Source organism: Pongo abelii, chromosome 8 (assembly GCF_028885655.2).
Source record: "Pongo abelii isolate AG06213 chromosome 8, NHGRI_mPonAbe1-v2.0_pri, whole genome shotgun sequence".
NCBI classification, from domain to species: domain Eukaryota; kingdom Metazoa; phylum Chordata; class Mammalia; order Primates; family Hominidae; genus Pongo; species Pongo abelii.
Window position 1 is genome coordinate 12,216,543 of NC_071993.2, and position 19,497 is coordinate 12,236,039.

A 19,497-nucleotide genomic window follows, 5' to 3' on the forward strand; every position below is an offset into this window, starting at 1 on the left:
TGGGATTAAGGTGTGAGCCACTGCGACTGGCCTAAAATTTCTTTTAATATGTAAGAAAAAAAAGTCTTTTGATAACAGGACATACTGTCACCATTCAGGGCTATGTATAGTTGCAGTTCTTGAGACAGTCTTGCTCTGTCACCCAGGCTGGAGTGCAGTGGCACGATCTCGGCTTACTGCAACCTCCACCTCCTGGACTTAAGCAATTCTCCTGCCTCAGCCTCCTGAGTAGCTGGGAATACAGGTGCGTGTCACCACACCTGGCTAATTTTTATATTTTCAGTAGAGACGGTGTTTCACCATGTTGGCCAAGTCTTGAACCCCTGGCCTCAAGTGATTCACCCACCTCAGCCTCCCAAAGTGCTGGGATTACAGACGTGAACCACCATGCCTGGCCTGGTCTTGCTTCTTAAGAACTAAAGATACTTAAGTTCAGAACTTAACCTAAGAGGATCAAAAGATGACATGTGGAAGAGAGGCTCGATACAAATGAATGGAACTGAACCTCTGTTGGGGCTGTGACCAGGAGTCTGGAATGTCAAGATGGCAAGAAGCCCCTTCCTAATGGTTTGGATAGTTGGATAGTTTGCAGCCTTGATTCGTACCATAGAGCCCCATGTGAAAACTGGGGTACTGGGAAGAGGCAGCAGAAATCTAAGGCCTGGCTTCCAGTCCAAAAGAACACACATTCTAAGGGGGTTTCCTTGGGGTGAGTTATTCTGCCGCTCAGGTTATTCTCCTTGGCCCTTTCTGCTGTCCGGGATGCTTGGGAAGCCATCCTGCTGTGTCCATGTTATGTCTCTCTCTGGGACATGTAGTATCTCTCTGGGACATGTAGTAAAGTGGCATTGCTATGGCTACTTGGGGAGTGTGGGGCCATCTCACAACACACACCGACTTATCTGCCGTCCACTGGAGAAGCTAGCTGTCTCCTGGCAGCTCACGTCTGACATGATGTTCTGCAGGAGTTTGACCACTTTCTGGCCACCAAGTTCTCGACAGTGAAGCGATATGGAGGCGAAGGGGCTGAAAGCATGATGGGCTTTTTCTATGAGCTGCTGAAAATGTCGGCCTACAGCGGGATCACTGATGTCATTATTGGGATGCCCCATAGAGGGAGGCTGAATTTATTGACAGGCCTTCTGCAGTTCCCTCCAGAGGTAAGGTTACTCGCTGTGTTTCTCAGTAGCACTATATGATTAATTGTAACAGAATAAAACTGCTGGTTTCATTCTGGTGATAAATGATGGTGATGGTGATGGCCGGGCACTGTGGCTCACACCTGCAATCCCAGCCTGTTGGGAGGATGAAGCAGGAGGATTGCTTGAATCTAGGAGTTTGAGACCATCCTGTGGAACAAAGTGAGACTTTGTCTCTACCAAAAATAAAATAAGTTAGCCAAGCATGGTGGCACACACCTGTGTTCCCAGCTACTCGAGACTGAGGCCAGAGGATCACTTGAGTCCAGGAGTTTGAGGCTGCAGTGAGCTATGATCTCACCACTGCACTCCAGGCTGGGCAACAAAGCAAGATGCTGCCTGAATATAAATAAATTTTTAAAAAGTAAAACTCTTGGTGATCATTCATTTTAGGAAGTCAACTAAGGCTGGGCAAGGTGGCTCACACCTGCAATCCCAGCACTTTGGGAGGCTAAGGCAAGAGGAGTGCTTGAGCCCAGGAGTTCAAAACCAGCTTGGGTAACCTCGCAAAACTCTGTCCCTACAAAAATAAAAATTAGGTGGCATGGTCTCTACAAGCATAAAAATTAGGTGGTACACCTATGGTTCCAGTTACTCAGGAGGCTAGAATGAGAGGATCTCTTGAGTCCAGGAGACGGAGGCTACAGTGAGCCAAGACTGTGCCACTGCCCTCCAGCCTGGAAGACAGAGCCAGATCCTGTCTCAAAAAAAAAAAAAAAGAGGAAAGGCAACTAAACATATGAGCAGTTGGTCCAGGAGGTAGCTTAGACAGTTTAGTTAATTGACAGAGCTGGTATTTGGATTGGTTTTCCATGTATTCTTACTTATTTATTTATTGAGACCTAATCTTGCTCTGTCACCCAGGCTGGAGTACAGTGGTGTGATCTTGGCTCACTGTAACCTCTGCCTCCCAGGTTCAAGTGATTCTTACGCCTCAGCCTCTCAACTAGCTGGGATTACAGGCGCCTGCCACCATGCCCGACTAATTTTTTTTATTTTTAATAGAGACGGGGTTTCACCATATTGGCCAGGCTGGTCCTGAACTCCTGACCTCAAGTGATCTTCCCACCTCAGCCTCCCAAAGTGCTGGAATTACAGGCATAAGCCACCACTCCTGGCTTTAAATTTTCTTTTTTGTTGTATGATTTCAACTCAGCACTTCTTCCCTAGTCTCCATTGTGATGAATGCCATTTTTTTCCTTTTGAATGTATCCACAATAGCTGATGTTCCGTAAAATGCGAGGCTTAAGTGAATTTCCAGAGAATTTCTCAGCCACTGGAGACGTCCTGTCTCACCTGACCTCCTCTGTGGACCTGGATTTTGGGGCGCACCATCCCCTCCACGTGACGATGCTGCCCAATCCCTCGCACCTGGAGGCCGTCAACCCCGTGGCCGTGGGCAAAACGCGCGGCAGGCAGCAGTCTCGCCAAGACGGCGATTACTCTCCAGACAACTCAGCCCAGCCGGGGGACAGGGTCATTTGCTTACAGGTACTTGGAGCTTCTGGAAGTGAGGCCAGAGGTGGGGAAAACTGGGAAGAATGTGTGGGTTGGGAGGGCTGAAAGCAGATGGCAGACATTCATGATGAAACTGAGATGACCTCTTGGAAAAAGATTCTGGGATTGTTTTAAAAATTAACAGGAGATTCATGAGGTTTAGTCTTCAGGCAACTGGCTTTAGCCTGGGGCTTCCACTTCTGTTTTCCTTGCTTGGCTCATGAATTAACTTAGGGGTATGGGCTGGCAAACCTGCTCCTTCTGAGAGCATAGATGTCATTATTTCTCTGGAAGTATGGCCTTCTTGGAAACTTTGTGGTATCCATACATCTAACAAAACAAGTGTGAAAAAAAAAAAGACTTTAAGTGTGGTTTTACTTCGTTTCTTGTTTACTTTATTATCTTTTCTTTTTTATGACTATTTTTTTTGAGACCGAGTCTCACTCTGTCGCTCAGACTGGAGTGTAGTGGCGAAATCTCAGCTCAGTGCAACCTCTGCCTCCTGGGTTCAAGTGATTCTCCTGCCTCAGCCTCCAGAGTAGCTGGAACTACAGGCACGTGCCACCACGCCCAGCTAATTTTTGTATTTTTAGTAGAGACAGGGTTTCACCATGTTGGCCAGCCTGGTCTCGAACTCCTGACCTCAAGTGATCCTCCCACCTCAGCCTCCCAAAGTGCTGAGATTACAGGCATGAGCCACTATACCTGGCCTTTTTTTTTTGCTTGTTTATTTTAAAATGAAGGTCTTTGGCATTAAGGCAAATAACAGAAATTATCAGTGTGGTTCGTTCTTCTACCCTGTCTCCCAGTTTTTGGTAACACAACAAGTATCTTTTAGAGGTTTGGGCTGTGGTCATGTTTCTTCTGTGAGTATTCATTTAAATATGAACCTTTAACTACATGAGACCATGAATCCTGGATTTCAGAATCAGTCTTCAAATTCCACAGAAATACATAAATATATAAGGCAATCAAATATTCTATTATGTATATGAACAGCCATGTTATCCTATGCATTTTAATTTTTCACAGGCCAGAAACTTGCAGTGAATAAATGGGGAGTAGGCAGAATTGGATTTCATTATGATATGGCCGGCCCTCCCTCCCTTCCTTTCCTCTCTTCCTTCCTTCCTTCTTTTCCTCCCTTCCTTCCTTCCTTCTTTTCCTCCCTTCCTTCCTTCCTTCTTTTCCTCCCTTCCTTCCTTCCTTCTTTTCCTCCCTTCCTTCTTTCCTTCTTTTCCTTCCTTCCTTCCTTTTTCCTTCCTTCCTTCCTTCTTTCTCTCTCTTTCTTTCAACATGGGGTCTCAATCTTTTGTCCAGGCAGGAGTGCAATGGTGCAATCATAGCTCACTGCAGCCTCAAATGCCTGGGCTCAAGCAATCTTCCTGTCTCAGCCTCCCGAGTAGCTGGGCCTACAGGTGCGTGCCATCGTACCTGACTGATTTATTTTATTTTATTTTGGGGAGACATGATCTTGCTGGGTTGGCCAAGCTGGTTTCAAATTCCTAGCTTCAAGCAACCCTCCTGCCTTGGCCTCCCAAAGTGTAGATATTACAGGTGTGAACCACTGCACCTGGCCTGATAGGGTGTTTCTAAATAGAAATCTTGAAATCATTAGCCAGACATTCTGTTTACCTTTCACATAATTTATAATACTCTCTTTTGATCCTTCATTTTTACCCAGTACATTGAGCTGATCTTAAGATTGTGATGGCGGGCTCCTGTAGTCCCAGCTACGCGGGAGGCTGAGGCAGGAGAATGGCGTGAACCCGGGAGGTGGAGCTTGCAGTGAGCCGAGATTGCGCCACTGCACTCCCGCCTGGGCTACAGAGCAAGACTCTGTCTCAAAAAAAAAAAAAAAAAAAAAAAAGATTGACTTCTGAAATAAAAGGTGAAAAGGCCATTTTCTTTAAAGTGGTGATAAATGAGCCTGGTCGCTGTGGCTCATGCCTGTAATCCCAGCACTTTGGGAGTCCAAAGAGGGTGGATCACCTGAGGTCAGAAGTTCGAGACCAGCCTGACCAACATGGTGAAACCCCGTCTCTACTAAAAATACAAAAAATTAGCCGGGTGTGGTGATGCATGCCTATAATCCCAGCTACTAGAGAAGCTGAGGCAGGAGAATCTCTTGAACCCGGGAGGCAGAGGATGCAGTGAGCTGAGATCATGCCATTTCAGTCCAGCCTGGGTGAAAGAGCAAGACTCCATCTCAAAAAAAAAAAAAAAAAAAAAAAAATTATTCCAACCTGAAAACCTAAATTTCTTAATCCCTTGTATTTCTTTTTACCCCACCCCTCCCCTTGTCTCGTGATTTAGGTGCATGGTGATGCTTCTTTCTGTGGTCAAGGGATTGTTCCTGAAACATTCACACTGTCAAATCTCCCGCATTTCAGAATTGGTGGGAGTGTACATTTGATTGTTAATAACCAGCTGGGTTACACCACTCCAGCTGAAAGAGGAAGGTCTTCTTTATACTGCAGTGATATTGGTACGTAACACGGGGAGGAAATGATGTTGCTGAAGCCGACATGGAATTCCTAGGGAAATCTCTGGTGCACACAGAACAATGAGCCTCACTGGTTATCCCTCCTTTCATTTAATTAATTAATTAATTAATTAATTTTTTTGAGATGGAGTCTTGCTCTGTCACCCAGGCTGTAGTGCAGCAGCACGATCTCAGCTCACTGCAACTTCTGCCTCCCGAGTTCAAGTGATTCTCTTGCCTCAGCCTCCTGATTAGCTGGGATCACATGTGTGCACCATCATGTCTGGCTAATTTTTTTTTTTTTTTTAGATGGAGTCTCGCTCTGTTGCCCAGGCTGGAGTACATGATCTCGGCTTACTGCAACCTCCGCCTTTTGGGTTCAAGTGATTCTCGTGCCTCAGCCTCCCAAGTAGTTGGGACTACAGGTGTACACCACCACACCTGTCTAATTTTTGTATTTTTAGTAGAGACGGGGGTTTCACCATGTTGGCAGGCTGGTCTCGAACTCCTGACCTCTGGTGATCCGCCTGCTTAGGCCTCCCAAAGTGCTGGGTATAACAGGCGTGAGCCACCATGCCCAGCCTATCAGTGTGGTTTTTAAATCCAAAGAAATAAGACAAGGATGGAGTCACAGTGTGCCATCTCAAATTTCTTATAACTGGATGGGTGATCTGGTACAAGTCAGAGATCAGCACAATGAGTACAACACCAGAGTCATTATCTCTAGGATATTCAAACTTGGAGCGCCCAGGGGCTTAGTGAAAAGGGATGTGTTCAACCACTAAACTTGGTAAAATAGTATAGTTAGAAATAAGATGTGAAGGCCGGGTGCAGTGGCTCACGTCTGTAATCCCAGCATTTTGGGAGGCCGAGGCAGGTGGATCACCTGAGCTTGGGAGTTCGAGACCAGCCTGACCAACATGGAGAAACCCCGTCTCTAATAAAAACACAAAATTAGCCAGGCATGGTGGCGCATGCCTGTAATCCCAGCTACTCGGGAGGCTTAGACAGGAGAATCACTTGAACCTGGGAGGCGGAGGTTGCAGTGAGCCACGATCAGGCCATTGTACTCTAGCCTGGGCAACAAGAGCGAAACTCCAGCCGGGCGTGGTGGCTCACACCTGTAATCCCAGCACTTTGGGAGGCGAGACAGGCGGATCACAAGGTCAGGAGATCAAGACCATCCTGGCTAACATGGTGAAACCCCACCTCTACTAAAAAGTACAAAAAAAAAAATTAGCTGGGTGTGGTGGCGGATGCCTGCAGTCCCAGCTACTCGGGAGGCTGAGGCAGGAGAATGGCGTGAACCCAGGAGGCGGAGCTTGCAGTGAGCCGAGATGGAGCCATTGTACTCCAGCCTGGGCGACAGAGCGAGACTCTGTCTCAAAAAAAAAAAAAAAAAAAAAAAGCGAAACTCCATCTCAAAGGAAAAAAAAAAAGAAATAAGATGTGAAGAATCAAAGTCAGCTTCTTTTTTACCTGTGGAAATTGGTAGGTTTTTTTTTGTTGTTGTTTTGAGAGTCTTGCTCTGTTACTCAGACTGGAGTGCAGTGGTATAATCATGGCTCACTGCATCCTTGACATCCCTGGCTCAAGAGATCCTCCCTCCTCAGCCTCCTTAGTAGCTGGGATTTACAGACACATGCTACCATGCACAGCTAATTTTTTTTTTTTTTTTTTTTTTGAGATGGAGTTTCGCTCTTGTTGCCCAGGCTGGAGTGCAATGGTGCCATCTCGGCTCACCACAACCTCCGCCTCCCGGGTTCAAGCAATTCTCCCGCCTCAGCCTCCCGAGTAGCTGTGATTATAGGTGTCCACCACCACGCCCAGCTAAATTTTGTGTTTTTGGTAGAGACGGGGTTTCACCATGTTGGCCAGGCTGGTCTCAAACTCCTGACCTCAGGTAATTCACCTGCCTCAGCCTCCCAAAGTGCTGGGATTACAGGCATGAGCCACTGCACCCGGCCACAGCTAATTTTTAAAATAATTTTTGTAGAGCTTGAGTCACTGTGTTGCCCAGGCTGGTCTTGAACCTCTGGTCTTGTGTGATCCCTCTTCAGCCTTCCAAACTGCTGAGATTACAGGCGTGAACCACTGTGCCAGGCTGAAATTGGTCATCTTAAGAGAAAGACAGGGCTGTTATTACCCATTCCCAGTTTCACAGATTACAAGGCTGTTTGATGGTAGCAGCTATTCTCCTTTTATACAACCAGCCTGGACTGGATGCCTCTTGGGCTTGTCTATGTGAGTCCTTTATGATTAGTCTGATGAAGATACTGAAGATCCATTCTTGAGCTTCTTTGGAGAAAATTTATCTTTTTCTAGGGTACATCCTTTAATGACCCTTTTATCTCAGGGAGAAAGAGAGTAATAATAATAACAGTAACAAAATAAATATTAACTACTATGTACCAGGCACTGTTAGGCATTACAATTGTGTGTGCATTCACTCATTGAACCTTTGCAACATCACTAAGAGGTAGGAACCCCTATTCCCAGTTTATAGATAAGTAGGCTGAGATTTGTAGCTTTACCAAGGTCACACAATAAGTCCCAGAGTTGGAACTTGCCAGCTGGTCTCCAAAGCTGGGGTTGTTAACCAAACCAATATCTACCTGTGAGGACTGGGCTGTCTTTTGATGCAGGAAGTAGGGCTTAGAGAGGGCCAGTATCATTCTGGGTTAACTGTCCTGTTTCAGCTTGGTCTTCTGTCCTTCAGGGAAGCTTGTGGGCTGTGCCATCATCCATGTCAATGGAGACAGCCCAGAGGAAGTGGTCCGTGCCACACGACTGGCTTTTGAATACCAACGCCAGTTCCGCAAGGATGTGATTATTGATCTGTTGTGCTACAGGCAGTGGGGCCACAATGAGCTGGATGAGCCATTCTTCACCAACCCCATCATGTACAAAATCATCAGGTACAATTATAAACCCTTGTGTGATATGCCCCCTAAAAATTAAAATTATTATTATTATTTTTTTGAGATGGAGTCTTGCTTTGTCACCCAGTCTGGAATGCAGTAGCACGATCTTGGCTCACTGCAATCTCTACCTCCCTGGTTCAAGTGATCCTCCTGCCTCAAGTGATCCTCTTGCCTCAACCTCCCGAGTAGCTGGGATTACAGGCATGTGCCACTGTGCCTGGCTAGTTTTCATACTTTTTAGTAGAGACAGAGTTTTGCCATGTTGGCCAGGCTGATGTCAAGCTCCTGACCTCAGGTGATCTGCCCGCCTCGCCCTCCCAAAGTGCTGGGATTACAGGCATGAGCCACTGTGCCCAGGCAGGACATGAAACTTTCAAAGCTAAAGCTGACACAGTTCTGGGCTGGAGTGTAGGTGGCACAGTCTTGGCTCACTGCAACCTCTGCCTCCTGGGTTCAAGCAATTGTACTTCTTGTGCCTCAGCTTCCTGAGTAGCTGGGATTACAGGTATGCATCATCACGCCTGGCTAATCTTTCTATTTTTAGTAGAGACAGGGGTTTCGCCATGTTGGCTAGGCTGGTCTCGAACTCCAGGTCTCAAGTGGTCCACCCGCCTTGGCCTCCCAAAGTGCTGGGATTACAGGCATGAGCCACCGTGCCTGGCCTCCCATACTCTTCACACTTGACATGGTTCCTCATTGAATAGAGAAAGGGCAATTTAGCAACTCAGCAGATGGGAAGATTGAAGCAGGGGGAATTAAGCAAACCTCGCCCAAATCTATTTACTGCAGTGTCGGCAGGACCAGAAATAGAACCTCAGTGATTCATTTCTACAAACCATAGCTGCAGACCTGCCTGGCACCTTGGTGAGAGGTAACTCGGAAGATTCTAATGAATGTTCAGAACCCTGCTGTCCAAGATGGAAGCCACTAGCCATCAGTGGCTATTGAGTACTTGAAAAGTGGCTAGTCCTGATTAATGTGCTGTAAGGATAATACACACACCATATTTCAAAGACTTAGCATGTAAAATATAAACCCAAAATAATATTTTTAAAATTTATTAGATATGGAAATGACAATATAATGAGTATATTGACTTAAATAAAATATGTTATTGAAATGCCGGGCGTGGTGGCTTATGCCTGTAATCCCAGCACTTTGGGAGGCCAAGGTGGGTGGATCACTTGAGGTCAGGAGTTTGAGACCAGCCTGGCCAACATGGTGAAACCCTGTCTCTACTAAAAATAGAAAAATTTGGCCAGGCGCGGTGGCTAACGCCTGTAATCCCAGCACTTTGGGAGGCTGAGGCGGGCGCATAACGAGGTCAGGAGATCGAGACCATCCTGACTAACACGGTGAAACCCCGTCTCTACTAAAAATACAAAAAATTAGCCGGGCGTGGTGGCAGGCGCCTGTAGTCCCAGCTACTCGGGAGGCTGAGGCAGGAGAATGGCGTGAACCCGGGAGGGGGAGCTTGCAGTGAGCCGAGATCGCGCCACTGCACTCCAACTTGGGTGGCAGAGCGAGACTCCCTCTCAAAAAAAAAAAAGAAAAAGAAAAAGAAAAATTAGCTGGCGTTGTGGTGCGTTCCTGTAGTCCCAGCTACTCGGGAGGCTGAGGCAGGAGAATGGCGTGAACCCGGGAGGCGGAGCTTGCAGTGAGCCGAGATCGCGCCACTGCACTCCAACTTGGGTGGCAGAGCGAGACTCCCTCTCAAAAAAAAAAAAGAAAAAGAAAAAGAAAAAGAAAAATTAGCTGGCATTGTGGTGCGTTCCTGTAGTCCCAGCTACTCGGGAGGCTGAGGCAACAGAATCGCTTGAACTGGGGAGGCAGAGGTTTCAGTGAGCTGAGATCGTGCCACTGCACTCCAGCCTGGGCGACAGAGCGAGACTCAGTCTCAAAGAAAAAACAAAAAGAAAAGAAATTAATTTCACGTGTTTCTTTTTATCTTTTCTAATGTGACTGCCAGGAAATTTTAAATTACTTATGGCTTGCATTTCATTTCTGTCCCATGGTGCTGATTCAGATGGTTAATATGACAGGGGGAATTTGTTACTTTGGAACTTCCTTTTCTAGATACTAGAAAATAAAATAGATTCCCCTCCTCAAGTTTATTTCCTTATAGATATAAATTAAAGCAGAGGAATACACATTTTATGAGTGTTTCTGATCCTTGATACCAGAAAGAGGACTGCTCTCAGAAGAACTAATTGTGTTCTGTTTAGCTCTGAATTTAGCAGCTGAATGACTCAATGAACCTCAGGGCCCTATTTTATTTTATTTATTTTTTTGAGACACGGTCTTGCTCTGTTGCCCAGGCTGTAGTGCCGTGGTATTATCACGGCTCACTGTAGCCTCGACTTCTTGGGCTCAAGCGATCCTTCCGCCCCCGCCCCCGCCCCCGCCCCCGCCCCCGCCCCCGCCCCCGCCCCCGCCCCCGCCCCTTGAGTACCTGGGACTACAGGCGCTTGCCACTACGCCTGACTAGATGGGGTCTCACAGCGCTACCCAAGCTGGTCTCGCCATCTGCCTGTCTCGGCCTCCCAAAGTTCTGGGATTGCAGGCATGAGCCTCCTCACCTGGCCCCAGGGCCTCATCTTTAAAATCTATCCTGCTTTCTTCTCTCTTTTATCAGGATTAAATATGGTAATATATGTGAATAGACTTTATAGTTTAAAGTGTTACATGAATGTAGAGTGACATTTATTGTAACACCCAGGTGCTGATGATTGTAGTTAAAGGATGATAGACGCAACCTGAAAGATTGCAACTTTCAGAGACTGGGGCAACTTTGGGTTCCATACCTTTTTAGATAAAGGGGGGTGCTGATTGGATAGACAGTGTGGGTCAGCCTTGGAAATAATTGTCAGAATTTACCAAATCATAGAAAAACTCTGTTAATTATTTCTACTTGGATGCAGACAAAAACTTATAAAGATAAATTTGTTTTCTCTTACTTGCCTGGAAAAGCGGTTGTTACTATGAGTGCCTTCATTTATGAAATTAATTTATTATATTTAACATTGTTTGTTTATTTTGTTTTATAAACTTATTGAGATGAACGTGACATAATATAAAATTGGCTGTCTTAATGTGAACTCAGTGGCATTTATTTACCTTCACAAAGTGGTGCAACCACCACTTCTGTCTAGTTCCAAAACATTTTTCCTGAATGCCTTTTTATTTTATTTTTATTTATCTTTAATTAATTAATTTATTTTTTGAGACGGAGTTTCACGTTTGTTGCCCAGGCTGGAGTGCAATGGTGCCATCTTGGCTCACTGCAACCTCCACCTCTTAGGTTCAAGCAGTTCTACTGCCTCAGCCTCCTGAGTAGCTGGGATTACAGGCACCCGCCACCATGCCAAGCTAATTTTTTGTATTTTTAGTAGAGACAGGGTTTCACCATGTTGGCCAGGCTGGTCCCGAACTCCTGACCTCAGGTGATCCCCCCACCTTGGCCTCCCAAAATGCTGAGATTGCAGGTGTGAGCCATTGCACCTGTCGAATGCCTTTTTAGAGTACTGACACTCCACTGCCCTTGACAGTGACTCTCTGTCTCTATTAGATTGTCGCATGTCAGATTGATTTGTGTTTCTTCTCTTTCTTGGACAGAGCTCGAAAGAGCATTCCAGACACATATGCAGAGCACCTCATTGCTGGTGGACTCATGACGCAGGAGGAGGTGTCTGAAATAAAATCCTCCTACTATTCCAAGTTGAATGATCACTTAAATAACATGGCCCACTACAGCCCCCCTGCCCAGAACCTGCAGGCCCACTGGCAGGGCCTGGCTCAGCCAGAAGCGCGAATCACCACCTGGAGTACAGGTGTGCCCCTCGACCTCCTGCGGTTTGTTGGCGTGAAGTCTGTAGAGGTGCCAAGACAGCTGCAGATGCACAGTCACCTGCTGAAGACACACGTTCAGGTGGGCAGCCTCCCAATGGCTGGTTATTACTTCTTCCTGTTCAGCAAAGGGACCGATGTTGGTCTGGTCTTTTCAGTTGGCTGATTCATTTGATAAATATTTATTGTGTGTCGTTAGGTTGTAGGAACTGATCTTAGTGTTGTTTTGGTACTGATAGTTACCTCAGATTTTCTCTTCTTTTTTTTTTCCTCCGTGTATTTATTTACTTATGCATGCATGCATACATTACATATACGTGGAATACATGCACACTATAAAAAATACAGAGATACAAGAATGTCTGTTTTTATTTTTCCAACCAGTGAGTAGAAAACACTTTGTTTCAGGTGGTTTAAATAAAAGAAACAAAAATCAACACACATACCCCAAAGTAGCCCCTTAAACATGCTGATGTTTTACGTATCATCTTAGGATCACTATAGGATGACAGACCACCCTGGTGGGCCTGGGACTTAGGGGTTTTCTGGAATGTGGGACTTTCAGTGCTAAAACAAGGAGAGCAAAGAGTTAAAGGTCTTTATCTTTCTTAAGCTTGGATGAAGGAACTTTGCCCTCTAAATTATTTTATTTTATGTTATTTTTGAGATGGGATCTCGCTCTGTCACCCAGGCTGGGGTGCAGTGGCGTGGTCTCAGCTCACTGCCTCCCAGGTTCAAACGATTCTCCTGCCTCAGCCTCCTGAGTAGCTGGGATTACAGGCATGTGCCACCACGCCCAGCTAATTTTTGTATTTTTAGTAGAGATGGGTTTTCACCATGTTGGCCAGGTTGGTCTTGAACTCCTGACCTCAATTGATCCATCCGCCTTGGCCTCCCAAAGTGCTGGGATTACAGGTGTGAACCACCGTGCCCAACATGAATTATTTTCAAACACTAACTTGGCCAGGCACAGTGGCTCCTATCTGTAATACCAGTGCTTTGGAAGGCCAAAGTGGAAGGATTGCTTGAGCCTGGAAGTTCAAGACCAGCCTGGGCAACATGGTGAGACCTTATTGCTAGTAAAGATTAAAAAATTAGCCTGGCACGGTGGCACATGCCTGTAGTCTCAGCTCCTCAGGAGGCTAAGGTGGGAGGATTGCTTGAGCCTAGAAGTTCAAGACCAGCCTGGGCAACACAGTGAGACCTTATCACTAGTAAAGATTAAAAAATTAGCCTGGCACGGTGGCACATGCCTGTAGTCTCAGCTCCTCAGAAGGCTGAGGTGGGAGGATTGCTTGAGCCCAGAAGGTCGAGCCTGCAGTGAGCTGAGATAGCACCACTGTACTCCAGCCTGGGTGACAGAATAAGACCCTGTTTCTCCAAAAAAAGGAAATTAAAAAAAAAAACCCACTAACTCTAAGTTTTTATTATAGGTCCAGAGACTATTACAACAAACTATTAATATATACTCATCATCCAGCTTAGGAAATAGGATGTTACAAATACAGTTCCCCACATACCCCTCCTTGATCCATCTCCTCCCACCTCTGCAGAGGTAACCACTAACCTAAGCACGTGTTTGTTTTGCCTGTTTTAAAATTGTATATAGGCTGGGTGTGGTGGCTCACGCCTGTAATCCCAGCACTTTGGGAGGCCGAGCTGGGCAGATCGTTTGAGTTCAGGGGTTCAAGACCAGTCTGACCAACATGGCGAAACCCCTTCTCCGCTAAAAAGTACAAAAATTAGCTGGGTGTGGTGGTGCACACCCGTAGTCCCAGCTACTTAGGAGGCTGAGGCAGGAGAATCACTTGAACCAGGGAGGCCGAGGCTGCAATCAGCCAAGATTGCACCACGGCACTCCAGCCTGGGTGACAGAGTGAGACTGCCTCAGAAAAAAATAAATAAATAAACTGTATATAATTGCTCTCCTTCTCTAATGTATCCTTTTGCACTCTGTTTTTATTCAGCATTGTTTTTGATGCTTAATTTTGTTGCTTTTTTTTTTTTTTTTTTTTTGAGATCGAGTCTTGCTCTGTTGCCCAGGCTGTAGTGTAGTGGAGCCATCTCAGCTCACCGCAACCTCCGCCTCTCAGGTTCCAGTGATTCCCTGCCTCAGCTTCCTGAGTAGCTGGGATCATAGAGACATACCATGAGGCCTAGCTAATTTTTGTATTTTTTGTAGAGATGGAGTTTCACCATGTTGGCCAGGCTGGTCTTGAACTCCTTACCTCAAGTGATCCACCCGCCTTGGCCTCCCAAAGTGCTGGGATTACAGGCATGAGCCACCATGCCCGGCCTGCATTAAATTTTTTGTACTCATTGTGAAAAAGGAAATGGGCTCTTAGACGTTCCTTTTTTTTCTTCCTCTGAATTTTACAGTCCAGAATGGAGAAGGTGATGGACGGAACCAAGCTAGACTGGGCCACCGCGGAAGCTCTTGCCTTGGGTTCCTTACTTGCTCAAGGTAAGAATTTTCTTTTTTTTTCTTTTTTTTTTGTTTGAGTCTCGCCCTGTTGCCCAGGCTGGAATGCAGTGGTGCGATCTCAGCTCGCTGCAACCTCTGCCTCCCGGGTTCAAGCGATTCTCCTGCCACAGCCTCCCAAGTAGGGCGCGCCACCACGCCCAGCTAATTTTTGTATTTTTAGTAGAGACGGGGTTTCACGGTGTTGGTCAGGCTGGTCTTGAACTCTTGACCTCGTGATCCGCCCGCCTCAGCCTCCCAAAGTGCTGGGATTACAGGCGTGAGCCACCGTGCCCAGCCAAGGTAAGAATTTTCTGTCTAGCTAGTAGAGAGTACTTTTAATCACGTTTGCTACCTGTTACCTTTGTGGTTTATTTGAGTTATAACTACCTCCCATTGTGTTCATTGACCAGAGAGGTTCTAAAACATGTTAATTTTTCTTTCCTGACAATATTACTTAATTGTATTATAAGTCATGCTGACAACCTTCATCAGAGTATAGACATAGAACAGTTAATGCCTGGGAAACAAAGGGCTAGTGCTGGATGTACTGGAAAGATAGTTTTCTCTAAAAATTGCAGGGCACATGATAACCTCTCCATTCTTATACAATCTCATCTTAACTATAGACTTTTGAATATCGGACAGCATATATTAATAACTATCTGTTATCCTAAGGAAAATTCTCAGGATTAAGCCAGTATATAAGAATTTAGAGTCACCACACCTTATTATTAGGTTATTTATGGGAATCTGAGTTTTTTTTTCTTGCTTGCTTAAGGTTTTAATGTTCGTCTAAGTGGCCAAGATGTTGGTCGTGGAACTTTCAGTCAGAGGCATGCAATGGTGGTTTGCCAGGAGACCGATGACACCTACATCCCCCTGAACCATATGGACCCAAATCAGAAGGGGTTTCTAGAGGTGAGATGTTTCTATAGCTGTTGTAAAATCCAGGTGCCAACGATTACACTTCCAGGATTCTTAGAACAAGTAGGAACGAGTGCTGGCAACTTTGGGTTCAGTACTTTTGGAAGTAAAGGGGTGCTAAATGGGTGGATGAGGTGGGTCTGTCAATTTGGGATGGAAGTAACCCACTAGAGAGTAGCCTGGAGCTTTCTTCTTCTGGTGACATATCTGTAATCATGTAAATGTCAAATCGATATGTGTTTTGTCAACTCAAAGTTGACATTATTATCTGCATATTGCTGTAATTCATTAAAGTTAGTCAAAGATGTGGATAAGTCAGTATTCCTTGCCTACTTAAGGAAAGCAAAATTGCACATCCTCAAGGTTACCTGTTCCCTAAGGTATGATCGGCTTGACGAATGTACACATAACCGTGTATTTCTTTCTTTTTTTTTTGGAGACTTAATCTTGCTCTATTGCCCAGGCTGGAGTGCAGTGGTGCCATCTTGGCTCACTGCAACCTCCATCTCCCAGGCTCAAGGGATCCTCATGCTTCAGCCTCCTGAGTAGCTGGGACCACGGGCATGAGGTGCCATTCCTGGCTAATTTTTTAATTTTTAGTAGATGGAATTTCACCATGTTGCCCAGGCTGGTCTTGAACTCCTGGCCTCAAGCAGTCCACCTGCCTTGGCCTCCCAAAGCGCTGGAAGTATAGGTGTGAGCCACTGCACCCGGCCAGACATAACCGTGTATTTCTGTGTGGCAGCCTCTGTGTCCTTCTCTTTAGTGCCTTAAGGGTAGTAATGGAGTCTTTTCATTTATTTATCTCAAACAATTATTCAAGTGTCTAGCACATGATGTTTATGAAAATAACTTATTCCTTAAGGTAAGTTGAGTGGCATGTCATCTTCTTTCCTACTCTAGTCATTAGTTTGAGAACATCATCTTGAGTTACTGACACCCTACAAAAAATTCACTTGGCGGCCAGGTGTGGTGGTTCATGCCTGTAATCCCAGCACTTTGGGAGGCTGAGGTGGGCAGATCACAAGGTCAAGAGATCAAGACCATCCTGGCCAAAATGGTGAAACCCCATCTCTACTAAAAATACAAAAATTAGCTGGGTGTGGTGACACGCATCTGTAGTCCCAGCTACTCAGGAGGTTGAGGCAGAAGAATCGCTTGAACCCGGGAGGTGGAGGTTGCAGTGAGCCGAGGTCGCACCACTGCACTTCAGCCTGGCGACAGAGCGAGACTCCGTCTCAAAAAAAAAAAAAGAAAATTCACTTGGCAAAAGCCACATTTTAGGAAGATAACTGAAGGGATATGGAGCTCATCTTTTCTTTAAGTTAGTCCAAAATCTACCCTTGGATCAAGTCAGATTGCTGAACTAGATACTGAAATGTTTAGCATTCCACTACCTCAGATGAGGCTTTCATTGAATTGTGCTTTGATATTTATTATCAGTTTTGAATTTTGCTATTGAAAAAGTCCCAATTAAATGCCTTGTGTCTGTTTTGTGGATACTGTTGAAGATTTAATTTATTTTCATTCATTCATTCATTTATTTATTTGAGACAGAGCCTCACTCTGTCACCCAGGCTGGAGTGCAGTGGCGTGATCTAGGCTCACTGCAACCTCTGCCTCCTGGGTTGGAGCAGTTCTCCTGCCTCAGCCTCCCAAGTAGCTGGGATTATTTGGCCTCCCAGAGTGCTGGGATTATAGGCGTGAACCACCACGCCTGGCCAAAGATTTAATTTATTATTTAGACCTGGCACAGTGGCTCACACCTGTAATCCCAGCACTTTGGGAGGCCAAGGCAGGCAGATCACTTGAGGCCAGGAGTTCAACACCGGCCTGGCCAACATGGCGAAACCCTGTCTCTACTAAAAATACAAAAATGAGTCGTGCATGGTGGCACACGCCTGTAATCCCAGCTACTCAGGAGGTTGAGGCAGGAGAATTGCTTGAACCCAGGAGGCGGAGGTAGTGAGCCGAGATCATACCACTGCACTCCAGCTTGGGCAACAGAGCAAGACTCTGTCTCAAATAATAATAAGAGTAATTTATTATTTAATACCATGTCCTCTATGTGAAGACCCTGGGAGAAACTCCTGCTTGATCTTGGTAGTGAGAGTAGCTGTATTTTCCTGAGTAGTGATCTGCCTTCATTGTCTAATAGTATTGAATTTTGTAACTGACCAGCGTTCCCTTATCAATAATGGCTTCTAGGAAGGGACAGAGGTCAGGCAGCCTTCATGATAAGTGACTAGGTCCTTGGGGTGTGTTTTTCCCCCAACTCCGTTGTACATCTCGATGTTTGTGTGTGTGTATGTGTGTGTGTGTGTGTGTGTGTGTGACAGGTCCTCCTCTGTTGCCCAGGCTGCAGTCCCATGGTGCAATTATAGCTCACTGTAGCCTCCAGCTCTTAGATGCAAGCAGTCCTCCCGCCTCAGCCTCTCAAGTAGCTGGGACTACAGGCAAGCACCACCACGCCTGGCTACTTTTAAATATTTTGTAGAGATGGGAGTCTCACTGTGATGGCCAGTGTCATCTTGAATTCCTGGCCTCAAGCAATCCTCCTGCCTTGGCCTCCCAAAGTCCTGGGATTATAGGTGTGAGCCGCTGTGCCCAGCCTAGAGGGTTTTTATTTTTTTAAATAAAAGCTTTATTGAGCTATAACTCATAAAATTCAACCTCTCAATGTGTACACTTGTGCAGTTTGTAGTCTATTCACAGAGTTGTGTAATCATCACTACTGTCTAATTTTAGAACATTTTCATTACCCTAGAAAGCAAGCCAATGCCCGTTTGCAGTCACTGCCCACTCCTTCCTCCCTCCAGCCCCTGGACACCACTCATCGACTGTTTGTTTCTATTGATCTGCCTATTTTGGGTGTTTCATGTGAATAGAACGGTATAACGTGGCCTTTTGGAACTGGCTTCTTTGACTTGGCATCATGCTTTCAAGGTCCTTCCATGCATGTAGCATGTATCAGTACATCCTTCTTTTTGAGACCAAGCCTTGCTCTGTTGTCCAGGCTGGAGTGCAGTGGTGCAATCTCAGCTCACTGCAACCTCAGATTCCTAGGTTAAAGTGGTTCTCCCACCTCAGCCTCCTGAGTAGCTGGGACTACAGGTGTGTGCCACCAGGCCTTGCTAATTTTTGTATTTGTAGCAGAGACAGGGTCTCGCCACATTGGCCAGGCTGATCTCAAACTTTTGACCTCAAGTGATCCGCCCATCTCAGCCTCCCAAAGTGCTGAGATTACGGGCATGAGCCACCGCACTCTGCCCATCCTTCCTTTTTATTCCAAAATAATAGTCTATAAAGATGTAACTGAAACATATATTTTTTTAAAATTTGAAAGAAACACAAAATTACCAAAATGTTGTATATAGTAAGGAATTTTTTCTCATCTTTATTTTTTCTTTTGAGACAGGGTCTCGCTCTGTTAGGCAGGCTGGAGTGTAGTAACGCAATCACTGCTCACTGCAGCCTCGACCTCCTGTGTCCAAGTGATCCTCCTAGCTCCCTTTTTTCATCTTGAACCATCTGAGAGCAAGTTGCCATCCTGGTGCCCCCTAGTGTGTATTTCCACAAACAGGGACATCCTTCTCCATCATAACACACCAAAATCAGGAAATGAACACAGACATGACTACCATGTATTTCTCAAACCAAGATCAACAATTTCTTTTTTCTTTTTTTTTTTTTGAGGCTGAGCTCTATTGCCCAGGCTGGAGTGCAGTGGCACAATCTCGGCTCAATGCAACCTCCACCTCCCAGGTTCAAGCAATCCTCCCACCTCAGCCTCTTGAGGCCTGCCACCATGCTCGGCTAATTTTTGTATTTTTAGTAGAGACTGGGTTTCACCATGTTGGCCAGGCTGGTCTCGAACTCCTGACCTCAGGTGGTCCGCCTGCCTTGGCCTTCCAAGGTGCTGGGATTATGTATTGCATTTCATTGTCATGTCTTTTTTTTTTTTTTTTTTTTGAGACGGAGTCTCGCTCAGTCGCCAGGCTGGAGTGCAGTGGCTCCATCTTGGCTCACTTCAAGCTCCGCCTCCTGGGTTCACACCATTCTCCTGCTTCAGCCTCTCGAGTAGCTGGGACTACAGGCGCCCGCCACCACACCCAGCTAATTTTTGTATTTTTAGTAGAGACGGGGTTTCACCATGTT

At 45.8% G+C, this 19,497-nt stretch overlaps 1 protein-coding gene across 6 annotated transcripts in view; it reads left to right on the forward strand.

Moving 5' to 3' along the window:
- The window catches only part of DHTKD1 (dehydrogenase E1 and transketolase domain containing 1), a 60,569-nt gene that overhangs the window by 16,775 nt on the left and 24,297 nt on the right, over nt 1-19,497 (forward strand). For 5 of the 6 annotated variants that reach the window (XM_054521646.2, XM_024253085.3, XM_054521647.2 and 2 more), the window contains 7 exon segments: nt 966-1,160; nt 2,421-2,690; nt 5,013-5,184; nt 7,901-8,099; nt 11,721-12,033; nt 14,331-14,415; nt 15,194-15,333. In XM_054521646.2, coding sequence (XP_054377621.1) covers nt 966-1,160; nt 2,421-2,690; nt 5,013-5,184; nt 7,901-8,099; nt 11,721-12,033; nt 14,331-14,415; nt 15,194-15,333 — 1,374 coding nt within the window. 6 annotated transcript variants of the gene reach the window in all.